We start from the raw sequence: 16,640 nt of genomic DNA on the forward strand, positions 1-16,640 counted from the left end.
AAGATTCTTTCTCTTTCCGCCATCGTCACTAACGCACAGCGACCATTGCACGTTCTTTGTTGCATTTTATAAAAATAAATAGTAACCACTGAGGATCCACAAACGTTAATTCTCAATCTCGTGCACTACAGCCTAGCCCAACAGAGAAATCAATTTTCCTTTGTTCCTTTTGAGTCTATTTTAGTATTATAAAACATAAAATGATTATCCCTGTATTTTAAATGTGTAGTACTTCAGTGAGAAAAAAACTTCCCTGGTATGAGGGGCCAACCGCGCAGCAACTTTCTGCAACATTTTCTAATTTCAGTTCTATTTTAAATGGAGTGGAGTTAGGGCAAAGCATTTTGGGGGTCACCATCATTGCTTTGATTTGTCTTGTTCGACTAAAAATTAATACTATTTTGTGACAAAGGGAAGTGGTCGGGCCTCCTTTGAGTTTGGGGCTGTGGTGCGTTTGACTTGACTTTTTTTGATTCTTGGCCATGATTTCCTAATTAAACAATGGCAACTAAACAGTTCGAAAAAGGTACATATCCATTGACATGAAGGGTTGATGAATCTTTCCTAGACATCCAACTCATTGAATGGCCTTGCCATGATCATATATTTCTTCATTACCCAAAATCTGAAACTTTTAGCAGCTAATTGACAAGTTCAGTCTTTTCCCTTTTCCTTTTTTTTTTTTTGGTTAAACAAGGTTGAGTGTGAACATAATCATGTGCAATTCCAGGAAGTGGGTGGTTTGTGATCCTATTGAATAGTCATGTTAATCATGTAAGCTCTAATGGGGAAATATTCTCTGTTGAGGATAGGATAAACAATATTTCTTCAATTATACAGACTCTAGATAAAGTTTACAATTTGGATTGGTTCAGTAGTGCTTCCGAAAATCAAGACTCTGCGGCTGTTGGCTTCAAGTGGATGCTTAATTTATCAGGTAATAATGAGTGCGAATTCAAGCTAATAAACGATTCTCTTGTAGTAAGCAACGATTTCCGCTATTCATTATTTATGTTGAATGTGAAACCCCAAGCAGCCATCATTCCACACTTAAGTCGTGACAAATCATAGATAAGTGCAAGTTTTCGTAGCCATAATTGGTCCAAAAATCATAACAGCCGCATGATTTCTCATGTCAGTTATCTTGTTGATTTAGAGCCCGTTTGCTTAGCCGTATTGAGAGCCAAAAACAGGCGTTTAGCAAATAGTGAAAATCTTGATATGTTTGGCTAGGCGAAATTTGTGGGATTGCGTTTTTGAATCTGCAGATTTTCGCATTTCAGGAAATGCAATTTTCTGTTGTGATTTCGATATCATGCGATTTGCAAATCGAGATACCACTAATTTTTTTTTGGTTGAAAATCGAAAATACCTGCTGGCTCCATGCTTATCCTCAGTCCTCTTACTTCACCATTTATATATCCTCACTCCTCTCCCTTCACCATTTATATATCCTTAGTCCACTGCCTCTAAACTCATTAGTTTCACAAGGATTGGTTCTCTCTTCTTTGTTTTTGCTCTGCTCCATTTATCGTCGTTCCTCATTGCGATTCCAAGTAACTATTCTGCATTACCTATCTTTGAATTCATGATATAGATTTGGGCTTTTGGCATGTTGGTTTACACTATTTGAACTCAAAATATTAGAACTTAGAGATTTATTGTTGTTGTTGCTATTGGTAAGAGCTCTCTTTGTCTCACAGATAGCCCTCCATGGTTTTGTTGCAGTACAATGTGAAATAATGTCTCTATTAAGTAACTTTGATGCCATGGAATTTCTGCCATAACTTTCATCCTTTTTGAAATGCATGGGATAATGGCCTTGTATTTTGTTTGTCCTTCCTTAATTATGTGGCCGTAGTGTTATAAGGTATCAAGGTTGAGCTAGTCTCTCTTAAAAAAATCTATTTTGTGGAGAAAAATATTGTCCTTAAAACTTGATGTGATTTCTAATATTGAGCTTGCACATTGTAAGTGACAGTAGAACCAGAATTTCTTTTATGAAGTGCATGTTTGTCTAATAAGCATGATTTTTACAGTTGTGGATTTTTCTTTGCGTAAGATTGTGCATCTGTGAGATATATAATTTTCTGCATGATGTAGTATATCCATTAGGAATAACTAGCAAAGTTTGTTCAATATATTTGGTTCCATGTATGTTGCACCATGAGTAATATCTCCAAAAACAGCTTTTTTTCTTACACTGCATGATTACATTTGATAGGCCAAGAAAGTATAGACCCCTTTGGTAAATTAATTAATTAATTAGTCAAGTTAATTAATCAATTCAATTAACATGCAATATGCATGGTAGCACAAACAAATCACCAACTAAGTTAATATGCAGCGGAAAATAAAGTTGACACGGTGATTTGTTTATGAATTTGGGAAAACTTCCGAGGCAAAAATCCAACCAGGTGATTTTAAGGTCACCACTCTCGAGAATCCACTATTATCACAACAAGTGGTTACAAGTAAAGGAATCCCAATACCTTATTCCAACCTACAGTTGAACCCTCACCCCAATACACAATTGAACTTGTTCTGTAGTGACAATATCTTCATTTCAATGCACGGCTTCCAGTACGTGACTAGCCAATCAATGCATGGATCCAAGTATGTGACTAACTACCAACTTGAGAAGGATGTTGGCTGCAAAATTCTTTAGTTCATCAATACGATGAAGATCATGAAACTCCTTGGTTACAATACCCTACGGCATACAAACACAGCAGCTTGTTCAAGAGAAAGATGAACTAGGGCAAATTGTCTCCGGTTACAATTTGAGTGAATAATCACTTTGCATCAAGTTGCATCATCTTAAACGGCCTTTAAAATAATTCTTATATATGTCTAAGGTTGTGTGAAAAGAAACCCTACACAAATATCTTGGATATGCGTGAAAAACAAATCTGAAAATCTAATTTTTGTAAACCTCGATAGATAGGTTATCTGTCGAGCTGCTGTCAAGTTTCGGGAAAAAATCTTTTCTTAAACCTCGATAAATTCAATTTGTCGACCTTTAAAATACAGCAAGTCTTCACTTGTTTCTTGAACAGATTTGCATGGTTTTAACTCTAGACTTGAACACAAAGTTGCTTGAAGACTTATACCATCCTAAATCTACCCAATTACAAATAAAATGCGTTTTGTCAAAGGATTAGTCAATTCTAAATGACATATGTACATAACAATTTCCACATATATCCTAACAACATTCAAATCTAGGAATTCTTGTTTAGTTCTTTGATTGATCTATTTGATTCTTTGAGACTATAGAACTTACCTAGGAAACTTACTCCTACTATGCAATTTTCTCATGGGTTTGGTTGTAGAACTTGCTGTATTTGGCTGAACATTAATATTAACAAACTTATGTTTTTTTAGATGGGTAAGCCATCCCAAAATAGCTCAAATGTTAGAGCTCAATGGCCATCAAGAGTAACAACTGTCTTTTGTGAAGCCTGTGTGGATGAGGTATTTAAGGGTAATCGACCTAATACCCACTTTAGTAAAAAGGTTGGACAATATTATAGCAGCTTTTGAAAAGAAAACTGGAAAGGAATATCCTAGGGTGAAGTATAAGTATAAATGGGATGGGTTGAAGAAAGATTGGTTACTTTGGAATAAGTTGAAGGGAAGTGAAACTGGATTGGGATGGGATATAGTCAAAGGAGCAATAGCTGCAATTGATGAGTGGTGAGCGAGGAAGCTAATGGTATGTTTTGTATAACCCATTGTATGTATGTTGTATTAGTAGATATACTGTGCTAATTTGAGTTATTAGTGAAAATATTCAAACTTGTAGGAGGTACCTGAAGCTACAAAATTTCGAGATAAAGGTTTAGAGAATGTTGACTTATTAGACATTATGTTTAAGGACATTGCAGTTATGGGAGATTTAGCATGGGCCCTCACTTCAGGTGTGTTACTTAATGATCTTGAGACACCTAAGGAGGGGTTAGGTGATACTTTTGCTGACTCATCTTCTCCCAATGATGACAATGATGTTCATGAAGATGAGACTCATAACCTCACACAGCCATCTAACCCAACACAAAACAAAGGAAAGAAGCAAGTTTTACCATCATCCACACAAAGTAAAGGGAAGAAAAGGGGGAACAACATTACAGTTGACACAACAGCTTAGTCGTATCTGTGATGTTGTGGAGTTAAGGAACCCAGCTTGTTCAGTGGAACCAAGTAGTACTATTCGTAATGTCATGGAACGTGTGTGCACCTTAGATGGCATTGAAAGGGTTCCAAACTCTACCTCATGGTAGCACGTATTTTTCAAAAACGAGAAAAGAGAGAAATGTTTGTCGTGATGGAAGGATCGTATTTAGAACTTCAGTTTTTGTAAGAGGAGGCAAGATTGTTACGAGGACACTACTTTGGTACTTAGGGTGTTTAATGTTTTATCATTTGAATAATATTTTATGGAAGAGAGAGATGTTTTTAATGTTTTATTATTTTATCCTTTGAATAATGTGGCTGTTAATGTGTTTCAACTTGTTTGGCTATTAGGGTGTTTGAATTACAAAGATAAAAGCTTAGCTGTATCTTTGAATAGAAAGCTATTAAATCAAGAGTTGGACCTCTTTTCATTGTTCTCACAATTTTCTGCCAATACATCAACTTTATGTTTTCACCAATGTTGAGTTTGTTAGGTTTCCTGATAAAAAAAATAAATCAGTGCTGTGTTAGGATCATATTGTGTAGTGATTGAGTAGTGCAGTGACACCATATTGTATAAAAGTGTTAGAATCTTTGTGGACTAATTAAGTAGTGCAGTGGCCACTATAATTAGTGAATTTGTTGCAATACTATTGCAGGAAGTATGTTACTGCTGCAAGTAATCCTTGCTGCATTACAACTGTAATTAGTGAGTGTTGTAGCCAATTACAAGGTTCAATCCTAGGAATAACTGAATAATCACTTAGCTGTTATAAGTGGTTAAAAATAATTAGTAACCACTAAGGGGTTGTTTGGATTTTCAGTTTTCATCACCTATAACTCTGTTTCTATCACCCATAACTCTGTTTTCATCACCCATAACTCAAAATATGTGGGTCCCATAGCTGAATGGTTTGTTTGGGGATGTTTTTAGTTTTTGTTTCGGGATGTTTTCAGTTTTTGTTTCCATCACTCAATTCTTTGATTTTTGAGTGATAAGTTATGGAAACTGAAAACACATTTGAAGTGTTTTGAAATGTTTGAGTTATGAGTTTAATGGTAATTTGGTAAATAAAGGAAAATTGTGGGACCCATTACATGGTATTGTCACACTCAACCCCTGACACCAACCAACCTCTCCTTCTTTTACTCTTTCTTTCTTTTTGCTTTTGCTTTCTTTCTTCCTCATTTCTCATAATTTCTCTCCACAGCTTCCTTCACTCTTTCTTTTTTTTATCTCTTTCATTTTTTCTTTCTAACTCCTCACACCGGTGCTTCTTCCTTTTTTTATTTATTTATTTATTTATTTTTTGCGTTAAAAGGGATTTTATTGCAACTGGTGCTTCTTCCCAGTGAGTCCCAGTGAGTCCCAATCGGTGCTTCTTCCTTTCTTCTTCATGATGAACACAACGCACTGCACCAAATTTGCCAAGCATCTCAGGTGATTCTCACTGCACCTCTCTACCCTCCACCGGATCTGCAGAGTTCTCTCTGAGTCTGTTTGGATAGAACTTATTGCTGAAAACTGAAAACTGAAAACTGAAAACACTATAGCAAAATAATTTTAAAATGTGTGAATAGTACCGCGGGACCCATTTTTAATGAAAAAGTGGCTGAAAAGTAAAATTTGTGGGTCCGTGAACAGTGCACGAATGCACTGTTCACGGAAGACTTGGTCAACAACTGCGGCTGGGAAGGGAAAAAAAAAAACTGAAGGCTGGACGTGGACGTGGACGCTGGACGCTGGATCCAAACACATTCTCTATCTCCTTGGCAAGATCAATTTTTTTTCCTCTCTCTATCTTGTGGGTGCGGAGTTCGAATTTGAGATAGGGTATAGATTTTTGAGACATGGGTGTGTAAGTGTGGTTCAGATTTGTGGTGTGACTGTAGTGGGTTTAGATCTAAGATGTGGGTGGCTGTTATGGGTTCAGATTTGTGGTGTGGGGTTCGGATTTGATTTGGGCATCTATGGGTTTGTGTTTGTAACTTTGTACGTTTAAGAGGGTCTGTATTTGTGATTTTTGATTTGGGTATTTGTGGGTTTTGATTTGAACATCTGTGGGTACCTATGAGTTTATGTTTGTATTCATTTGTGTTTGTATGTTTATGAGGGTTTGGCCGTAGGTTTGGGATAGGATTGTTCTTGTTGATGTGTGTGTACGTGAGAAATGAAAGAGAAAGTTGACAGCTTCAGTGAGAAAAATGAAAGAGTGGAGTGAGAAAAATGAAAGAGCGAAGAAAATGGTGGGGAATGAGGGTGAGGCGAGTAGGTTAATAGAAGTCTCTGACCAATAGTTCAAGTATGGGTCCCACAACAAGTAAAAAAATTTGAGTGATGAGAAACTGAAAGAGAGGTGCTACGTTCACAACATTTTTACAACAAATCATAAGTGGTTAGTTGTTATTGGTTCAAATTTGAACCTAACACTAAGATTACTTTTTTGCCCCAACAATAACAACCAGTAACATCCTGCCATTTAAGATTTGTTGTAAAAATGTTGTAAAAATGTTGTGGACATATCATTAACATACGGAGTTTAAGAAATTAGGGTATTTTGAGTGATAAGTGACGAAAATTGAGTGAGGAGTAATGAGTGAATGTTTTTAAAAAACCAAACAGCCCTTAAGGATCCACGAATGTTAATGCTCCTTCTTGTGCACTACAACTAGCCTAGCACATCAGAATCAATTTCCATTTATTCTCTATTTGTAGTATTATAAAATTTAAGTAAATGATTATCACTGTATTTAATTTAAAGACTAATACTATGTTCAAAATATTTTCATAATAATTTTAGACAATAAATTGTTATTACTATAAAATTAATTTATTACTTACCAGTTAAAGCAAATAATATTATTATTTAAAATTTGTTATAAAAATATTATAAATATAAATCTTTTTTATTTTAAATTTTCTAGTATGCTTCAGAAAAGCTTCCATAGTCTGAGGAGGCAACGACACAGCAACTTTCTGCAAGATTCTTCATTTGGAATTCTATAATAGATGGAGGGAGGACTGGGATGGATTTAGGCCATCAGGATTGAGATCCCGTGCAATACCTAGGGTATTGCACGGTGTGCAATTGCACAAATCCCAGCCGTTCATTTAATCCAACGCCTCCTTATTTTGACACCTCACCAGGATACGCTGGCAATCCGTGTGCTCGCTCAAAATTTCATCTCAGCTTCCCATTTTTGAATTTCACTAAAACTTTTTGTCCTCTCTCTCACTTCAACCTAGCTCTCTCCGTTACTCTCCCTAACCCTCCACTCTCTCAACCCCCTGTGCCTCCACCGCTCTCTCCACTCTCTCAACATCCACGGCCTCTCCCTCAACTCCGTCATCACCGTTCTCTCCTCTCTCTCACTTCAACCTAGCTCTCTCCGTCACTCTCCCTAACCCTCCACTCTCTTAACCCCGACTGCGCCTCCACCACTCTCTCAACATCCACGGCCTCTCCCTCAACCCCATCGTCACCATTTCCCGCATACCCAACTTAGACGGATAACCAAGAACAAAGAAAAAACGGCGCCATCCGAGATCCCGACCCCCAAACACTCGCACCCTTTTTGACCCAGATCAGAGAGAGAGAGTATGGGTTGGGGTTTGGAGAGAATTGGGTGTTTAAGTGAGAAATTGATGGTTTTCAGACCCAGATCAGAGAAAGTAAGGGTTAGGGTTTGGAGAGAATCGGGTTAGGGTTTGATGCTTTTTCAGGTTTGATCTATGGAGGGATATGAGATTGAGAGAGAAAGAAGGAGAGTTTGGTCGAAGGAGAGAAGAAGCCACCAAAAAATGGCAGGTTGAGGGAGAGGTAGAGGAGCTCAAGGAGAGAGATTTTTGATTAAGAAATTTCAGATGGGTATTCGTTGGGTGATGGGTGACGGTGGGTTGAGGGAGAGGCAGAAAAAATTGCAGGTTGAGGGAGAGGTAGAGGAGCTCAGGGAGAGAGAAATTTGAGAGAGAGACCACCACTCTCCTTGTCGAGTTGGGCTTGTTTCAGAGAGAGACCAGCACTCGGTACCACCACTCGGTAGAGTTTTTTTTATCTCATTTTTTTTTTAATAAACTCTATTTTCTTTTATCTCTATTTTTTAATTCTGTTTTCTGTTTTTTTTGGTTTTTAGCTTACGAATTGAAATCAAGTCTTATATTGCTTCCATTTTTGTCAATTGTTGAAAAATGCTTGATACAAAAATAGTGATTGTGGAATAAAAAATGCTTTCTCTGGCATTAAAAATCTACCAACGTGATACAAAAACAGTATATTAGAACTGTACATCTTCCAAAAATAGTGATTGCTCAACTTAAGGACTCTGGAGGAATTTAGTGTAGATTTGACATAACTTTATTATGCTTGATGAAAACTGCCATGGATATTGAAAATATTCATAGGTCAAACTCTTTTTCTCATTGGGGCTGAATTTAATTCTGTTTTCTCTTTTCTGGGTTTTAAGCTTAGGAATTGAAATCAAGTCTTAATTCTGTTATTGTGGTTGTTGTTGTTGTTGTTGTTGGAACACCTGGAGGAATATTGGATTGTAGAATGTGAGGCATTTTATTCTTGATGAGTGTGATAAGATGCTAGAATCACTGGGTATGGTCTTCTTATTCTTCTACCCTTTATCCCCTTGTTTATGTGAATTAGTTCTAAATGTCATGTCATTGCGGTGTTGGTTGTGTCAATTGTTGTGGCTTAGGTTTCAATTTGCTTTGTCATTGGCAAGGGAATGAATTTGTAGTTGTAGTACTTGCAATATTTTTAGTTTTTCCTACTTCTAGTCTGAACTTTTCTTTGGGCGTAACCACTTCTCTTGATCCTTTTGGTTATATGTGGTTGAGTGATTGTGTTTGTGGGGCCTTAGTGAGGATATTGGTTCAACTTCTTTTTTCTTGGGTACTAGCTGGATGTTTCTACTATTTGAGAGATGAGTAAGTTCAATCAATACATAGTAGTTCAGAAGGATTGACTTTTTGGATTGCCAGTTATTTGTTTATCTATTGTTGTTGAGTTTTGGTTGCTGTAGAAGATGGTATTTTGATGCACTTTATATTGACACTTGTTTTTTTTTTCAGCCAATGGAAATTTATGTTGATGATGAGACCAAGTTGACTCTTCACGGTCTTGTACAGGTATCATCATTGCTTTTTTTATTTTTTTATTTATTTAAAATTTTACAATATTTTTGTTTCTCAGTTGACTGTCTCTTGCTCATTCAACTAATGCACGTTTCCATTGTCTCTCTGTGCAGCACTACATTTTATTGAAGGAGGCAGAGAAAAACTGCAAATTGAATGACCTTCTTGACACATTGGACTTCAATCAAGTTGTCATTTTTGTCAAGAGTGTGACCAGAGCTGCTGAGCTGAACAAGTTTCTTACTAAGTGTGACCAGAGCTGCTGAGTTGAACAAGTTGTTTTGTTCATGATTTGTACTTTTATTTTTCATATTTTTATTGTATGGGGAAAACACTTAGCTGAGTTGAACAAGTTACTTTGTTCATGACTTTTACTTTTATTTTTCATATTTTTTTGCTCTGTCAAGTTAAGATTAACAGACGAACAATTATGTAATATTTTCCACACAAACGTGATATGAACATGTATTTTACTTTCCATTTGTTCCATACTCCATTTTTTTCCACAATTTGTTCCTTGCAGACCTTAATTTGGTACATACCAGGACTTGAATGTCTCCAAAACATTTTGTCCTCCTTAAAAAAACGAGTGGTGGTATATATTTCTAACAATGCTGGGATTCTAGTTATTAGTAAATGTTTCAACAAAGTCAGCCACAGTTTTTAAATTTGAGCCAACAAGAGTTGGGATGGTAAACCATTCTCCACAATTACACAATTCCAAGAAGTATTTAAAACACCTGAACGTGAGCCAAGCTCCACAATTCCTCATTCTCTTCCTGTGCTTTTCCTTTGTCTTATCTCTTTCATTTTTTTTTTCTTCTCTTGTTATGCTTTTCCTCTTTGTCTTATCTCTTTCATTTTTTTTTCCTTTTACTACATACGATAGAATTAGACACTCAATAGCACCAAATCTAATATGAAATTGGAAATCTCTCATTCATTCTAGCATGTACTAACAAATTTAGGGAACAAAAGTTAGAGTATGAAGAGACATTGCATTTAAAAATATTAATCACTTGCATATATAATTAATGTTTAACTAGAAGTTACTCAAACATGCCCTTGTTCAATTTAACATATTTAACATGTTTGACTAACTTCTTAAGTTACAAAAATTTTCTAAAAAATTTGCTACATGTGCAATCAGTAAATAAGTCAGATTTGCTGTCCAAGAAGCTGTCCAAGAAACTGTCCAAGGCAAAGCTGTCCAAAAATGCTGTCCACTGTGCAGTATGCTACCATGTTCACTGTGCAATATGCTACCATGTCCACTGTGCAATATACTATCAAACAAACTGTCCAAAAAATGTTATCCATCATACTGCAAAATCAATATTAGCTAGAAAATATGTCAAAAAAATCAAGTTACATTTTAAACTTAAACAAACATAAGAAAATTTCACTATAATTGAACTTACCATTTATTAGTTTTTTACCTACCAAAATAGTGTTGTGTTTCCAAGCAAGCATTTGTATTTTCAACACATGGAGTTAGTCCATAATTGAACCTAACTTCATTTCCCTGCGTATATATATAAACAAATAAGTTTACTCATTTGGTAAGTAGAGAGGATATAAACACATGAATTTAGTTTTACTTGACCAATATTCATTTGGTGAGTAAGAATTAAAACTAAATATTTTAAATTTGAGGGATCAATACCGAACTTGCCTCAACCAAAAATATAAGCCACTCACCAAATTGTTATAGGTGGAACTCACACAAAAGGTCAGGAATGATGGAGTTACTCACCATAGGCCAAGCCACTCACATAAAAGGCCAGTCAAGAATGATGGAGTTACTCACCATAGGCCAAGCCACTCACACAAAAGGTCAGTCAGGAATGATGGAGTTACTCACCATAGGCCAAGCCACTCACACAAAAGGTAAGTCACTCACCACAGGTCAAGCCAAAACCCAAATCACCCATTGCCAAGTATGCATAGCCGAGAGACGATCAATAGCCAGCCACAATCATCCATCACTATCAACCATCAAAGAGCCAACCCAAATCACTAGTCATCAAGACAACACACAGCCATATCCCAACCCATCAACTACCTCATTGGCAGCCAAGACCCACTTAAACACATTAAGCCACTTCAACAGAAACTTCATAATACAAACCAATCAGAAAATCAGACCTCAAATCTAACAAGGAAATGAAAAAAAAAAAAGTAAGGAAGATTGGCAGACTTAAAGCAATGTTTACATTTTACCTGACAAACAACTGCATCATTTGATACTTGAGACAATGGAGTTAATTGAGACAATGATGGAGTTAATGGTGCCTATGTAAACACAATGATTATAAGAGAAATAATTTACGAAATCATCTAATTACTTATAATTGCAAAACAAGTAAACATGTAAGTTTTTTCAAAATTTCATGTATGAAAACATTTACATTTTACCTGACTAACATCCGCAGGATTTGATACTTGAGACAACAATGGAGTTAATGGTGCCTATGTAATCACAATGATTATAAGAGAGAGTTTAAGAAATTATATAATTACTTATAAATGCAAAACATGTAAACAAGTATGTTTACCCTTAAGAATGAGGTGAAACTAGTTTGGTAACTAGGGATTGGTCCCAATTCAGATGTCATCATTGGCGTGGAAAAAGTGACAGGATAAGTCCGCTATATCACAAAAAAGAAAACCTTATTGATAAATTCACAAATAGAAAGGCAAGTGTAGTACAACCTCCAACTTCACAAAGTATTAAGTTATTCCACTACAAATAAAAAAAATCTCTTACTTGATGCGAATAATGTTCTCCATGTGAACCATAATTATTGTATTGCATGTTAGGAGCAAAACCAGGTTCCTATATGAGAAAATATATATTATTATTAGCCATAACAAGATAAAAGTATACAAACATTGGAAACTTAGTAAGGGATAAAAATAAATAAATAAAATTTATTTTTGAAAACTATTGACTAACCTCATCATTTAATTCAACTCTACCCCTTTTTTTGGTTTGCTTCTTAACCCAACTTTTCTTTCGTTTTCCACCCTTGCGCCCATCTTTTTTCTTAAGACCTTTTACTCTTTCAACCAAATCTTCCAAATGTTGGTTAGGATCAAGATTTTCTGCACCACTACGTAATGACATTTGATGGGGCAATTGATGACCACCCACATTTTTTGCTGCAATGTCTTCAACTTTCTTTTCATATTCCTCTAGCATCTTCTCTATTAAAGCAAATGCCTCTTCATTGTCAGCCGCTCGAGAAGCTAATCGTACCAACTTGGGACATAATCTTCTATATCGCTGTGTAACACTCAAGTTGACATCTTCTTCCACATTTGTTCTCCTATTGTCCAAGATATATCCACTTTTTGCCTCTCTTGTCCATCTTTTCAAAATGTAAATATCAGGAATTGTCTTTATATCAAGGAAGTCAAAGACTTTCAAAACATGACAACATAATATCCCAACAATTTCAAACTTTCTACAACTACATGCAAATGTCTTATCTGTAGTGTCATAAGAGACTATGAACTCACCAGGCTGATGCATAAACTCAATAGTGTATGTATGCACTAACGAGTCCTCTTGGCGATTTTTTATCCTTGCTGCTGATGCAAGGTCATATTGATCATGAAGCATCCGAAATATTACAGGTGTGTACACTTATACTGTTTGCTTCAACAATGGAGAATTTTTCAAGCCCAACTAAGGAAACTTTTGCCTAGCATTAAATTCAGCTTGTAACTCTCTTTCTCATTTTTGCTCAATCACCTGATCAAAATGTTCAAAAAATTCAGCCACGTCCAAATCATATTTCAAGTAATCTTTTAAATCTTCATTCAAGCTATCACTGAGTTGGGTACTTCGTATTCCCAATGTAAATGCATTCTTCATGTAACATTTTGCCCATTTTCCTTTCAATTTGTAAATACCATCCAACCAACTACGATCATGTATACCATATGTGTCAATCATGTCCTCCCAAGTTTTTTCAAATTCATTTTCATCATTTAACTCAAACATAGAAGTTTTAAAAACTTGAAGAAAAGAAGAGCCATCCTTCATCAAATTCCCCAAATGTTTTATCCCATTTTGCATTATGTGCCAAGTACATAATCCATGGTAAGTGTTAGGCATCACCTCACTCAATGCCTTTGCCATTGCAGGATCTTGATCCGTAAAAATTGTTTTAGGTCTTTTACCTACATGTGCAACTAAGAAACTTTCAAACAGCCACTTAAATGATTCTGCCATTTCATCGTATAAAAGAGCAGCCCCAAAAACTGTTAACCCCCTATGGTGATTGAAACCGGTAAACACCCCTAATGGTCTTAGCTCTTTATTAGTACCATATGTAGTGTCAAATGTCACCACATCACCAAAATTAGCATAATCAATAACCATTCTAGCATCAGCCCAAAAAATGTTAGTTATTTGCTCAATGTTATCTAATTGTACTCCATATTGAAAAGATGGATTTTTTGTCAATTAATCCTGAAAGTACCCTGATAAACATGCAGTTTGACCATATACTAAGTTTTTTTGCCGCCTTGTTCTAAGGTAATTTTTTTGATCAAGCTCAGTGAATCCAAGATTAGCTCTCCCACCAGCCTCTCTACTCATCAACTCATGGGCTGCTTTTGGCTTAATTCCAGAAGAGGATGCTAACTCAATTAATCCCGCATGAACTTCTGAAATTTTTCGTTGAGATCTCATCATATAAACTGTTTCTGATAAATGAAGAGTGTGATTATGTTCTCCAACAAAATCAGACACTTTAACTTTCCACTTTCTCGCACTAATGAAACATAAAATCTTATAGGACAATTAGTCCTTGTATCATCTCGGTTACGTGTACGAATCATATCTTCTTTTTCTTTACCTCGAATGCCCTGCTTTGCACATACAAATCCTCTTGATGTTACCTTACCATCATTCTTACTTTTATTTATGTAATGTTTTCTAACATCAAAGCCTACTTGCCTTCCATATTTTACCCAAAATTCCCATACATCTTCTAATGTATCAAATTCCATACCAACTCTAGGATCCAAATCTGCATTGGCATCCATGTTTTGAGAGAATTCTCTCACCACACTATGCAATGAATTAAAAATACTCCTGTAATTAACAAATGTACAACATTATCTACTATTATAAATATAGAAGAATGAATGTATTTCATTGAAAATAAAAGCAGAAATTTTTTGTACCCTGTACCACTGACCATCCATTCCTATAATTATGCTAGACCATATTTCACATATCCATTTGAAAATGCACTATATTCAAGTTGTAGCAAAAAAATACCCAAACATATTCCTCAAAACATAAACAAAATAATCATTCCATGGTGAAATATATATCACTAATAGAACTAAAATCAAACCCAAAAGAGAGAACTCACCTCCTTGAGTCGTTTGATGTTGGAAGCAACCTAGGAAGATGCAATATTTTCTTTGTATAGGCTGATGGGTCTTCGTTGGGTGATGCTGGCAATGGTGGCGGCGGGTTGAGAGAGAGGCACTTGGAGACAGAGAGAGGGGAGTGTGAGTGTTTTGGGTTAAGAAATTTCAGAGGAAGAAGCTTTGTTTTGGCTGATGGGTCTTCGTTGGGTGATGCTGGCAGCGGTGACGGCGGGTTGAGGGAGAGGCAGAAGGAACGGTGGGTTAAGGGAGAGAGGCAGAAAAAATGGCGGCGGGTGATGGGTGTGTGTGAGTGTAAGTGTTTGGGAGTTAAGAAATTTCAGATGGGTCTTTGTTGGGTAATGGGTGACGGCGGGTTGAGGGAGAGGCAGAGGAGCTCAGGGAGAGAAATTTCAGATGGGTCTTCGTTGGGTGATGGGTGACGGTGGGTTGAGGGAGAGGCAAAAAAAATGGCGGGTTGAGGGAGAGGTAGAGGAGCTCAGGGAGAGAGAAATTTGATTAAGAAATTTCAGATAGGTCTTGGGTGATGGGTGACGGCGGGTTGAGGTAGAGGCAGAAAAATCGCAGGTTGAGGGAGAAGAGAGGAGCTCAGGGAGAGGAGAAATATGATTTTATCAAATGTGAAAACAGCTCACACGCATCAGCAACGGCGGGACTCCAAAAATTTTAAGGGTAAAAGGGTCTTTTTAATTTTGGTGAGGTGTCAAAATAAGGAGGCGTTGGATTAAATGAACGGCTGAGATTTGTACAATTGCACACCGTGCAATACCCTAGGTATTGCACGGGATCTCAATCCTAGGCCATCATTGCTTTGATTTGACATATTCGACTAAAATAGTAATATCGAAACTATTTTGTGACAAAGGCAAGTGGTCGGGCCTCCTTTGAGTTTGGTGGCTGTAGTGCTTTTCACTTGACTTTTTATTAATTTATTACTCACCAGTTAAAAAAAAAAAAAAATTATTATCTAAAATTTGGTATCAATGAGAATTATTTTTGGATTTTTTTTTTATACAAGATAGAATTTTATTTTATCTTAATTTAAGTGTATATGTGTGTAAAGTTCACTCCTAGAGACTTGAACCCCGACCTTTTATCCCTCACACTTTATAAGCACTTATACTTATGGAGTGATCATTACATGTTGTAGAATTATCTTTGGATTGAATGTTCGGCGCTCTGTACTACACTTTTGTATTGTTTAAATGAGTATACAAATGAACGGTTTGCATGGGGACATGCAAACTTTTGACAGGGTATCCTAACCTAAGCTATGCATTATACAATAGGAGAGAGAGAATAAAAAATTTTCGTTAATTATTACTGAAAAACAACGTCTCCCACTGATATGGAATTCCAACATGGACTGGCATTTCTATAAATACATGCTCAGATGGAAGGGTTCATGCAACACATGCTTAGTTGAGTCAAGATCTATTTCTTGGATCCTAGCCGACTCTAAAACACTAAGCAAATTACTTGACTAGCTGTTTTAAGCTCAAGGAAACTTCTTTGCTTGCTTGCTTAGCTGATTTAATTAAAACTCTCTCTCCTCCTCTCTCAAGTTTCAACCAAAATGGCCCAAAGCAAGTTAATCTCTGCTTTTCTTTTCCTAGTTTTCATTCTCTCCCAACAAATTCAGTCCATCAAGGGAAAGCATTTACGCGAAGGGAAGAAGAGTTTCGAATCCAAAACCATCCAAACTCAGACTAAAATCTATGAAATAGAAACTATCAAACACAGCGGTGTGTTGCATGGTGATGACAAATCAAACGAAGAGATTACCAGCGTGACTAGTGTCTACTCCTACAGGATCTACACCACCAACTGTCAATGTATCTCAGCCACCTCCTCCTCCAAATCCTCGCGTCATGCTTCAGACCCATCACTCCCGGTCACAGCC

General features: G+C 36.4%; 1 protein-coding gene and 1 pseudogene across 1 annotated transcript in view; one reads left to right on the top strand and one right to left on the bottom strand.

The window, feature by feature from the left end:
• Positions 1–10,480: 10,480 nt before the first annotated feature.
• On the bottom strand, positions 10,481–14,383 carry LOC142625391 (protein FAR1-RELATED SEQUENCE 5-like; annotated as a pseudogene).
• Positions 14,384–14,481: 98 nt separating this feature from the next.
• Positions 14,482–16,640, top strand: part of LOC142625392 (uncharacterized) — an 87,782-nt gene continuing 85,623 nt past the window's right edge. Inside the window, 2 exon segments of the mRNA XM_075799061.1 lie at positions 14,482–14,487; positions 14,779–15,075. Coding sequence (XP_075655176.1) covers positions 14,482–14,487; positions 14,779–15,075 — 303 coding nt within the window.

The sequence above is a fragment of the Castanea sativa genome, chromosome 2, assembly GCF_040712315.1.
Source record: "Castanea sativa cultivar Marrone di Chiusa Pesio chromosome 2, ASM4071231v1".
NCBI lineage: Eukaryota > Viridiplantae > Streptophyta > Magnoliopsida > Fagales > Fagaceae > Castanea > Castanea sativa.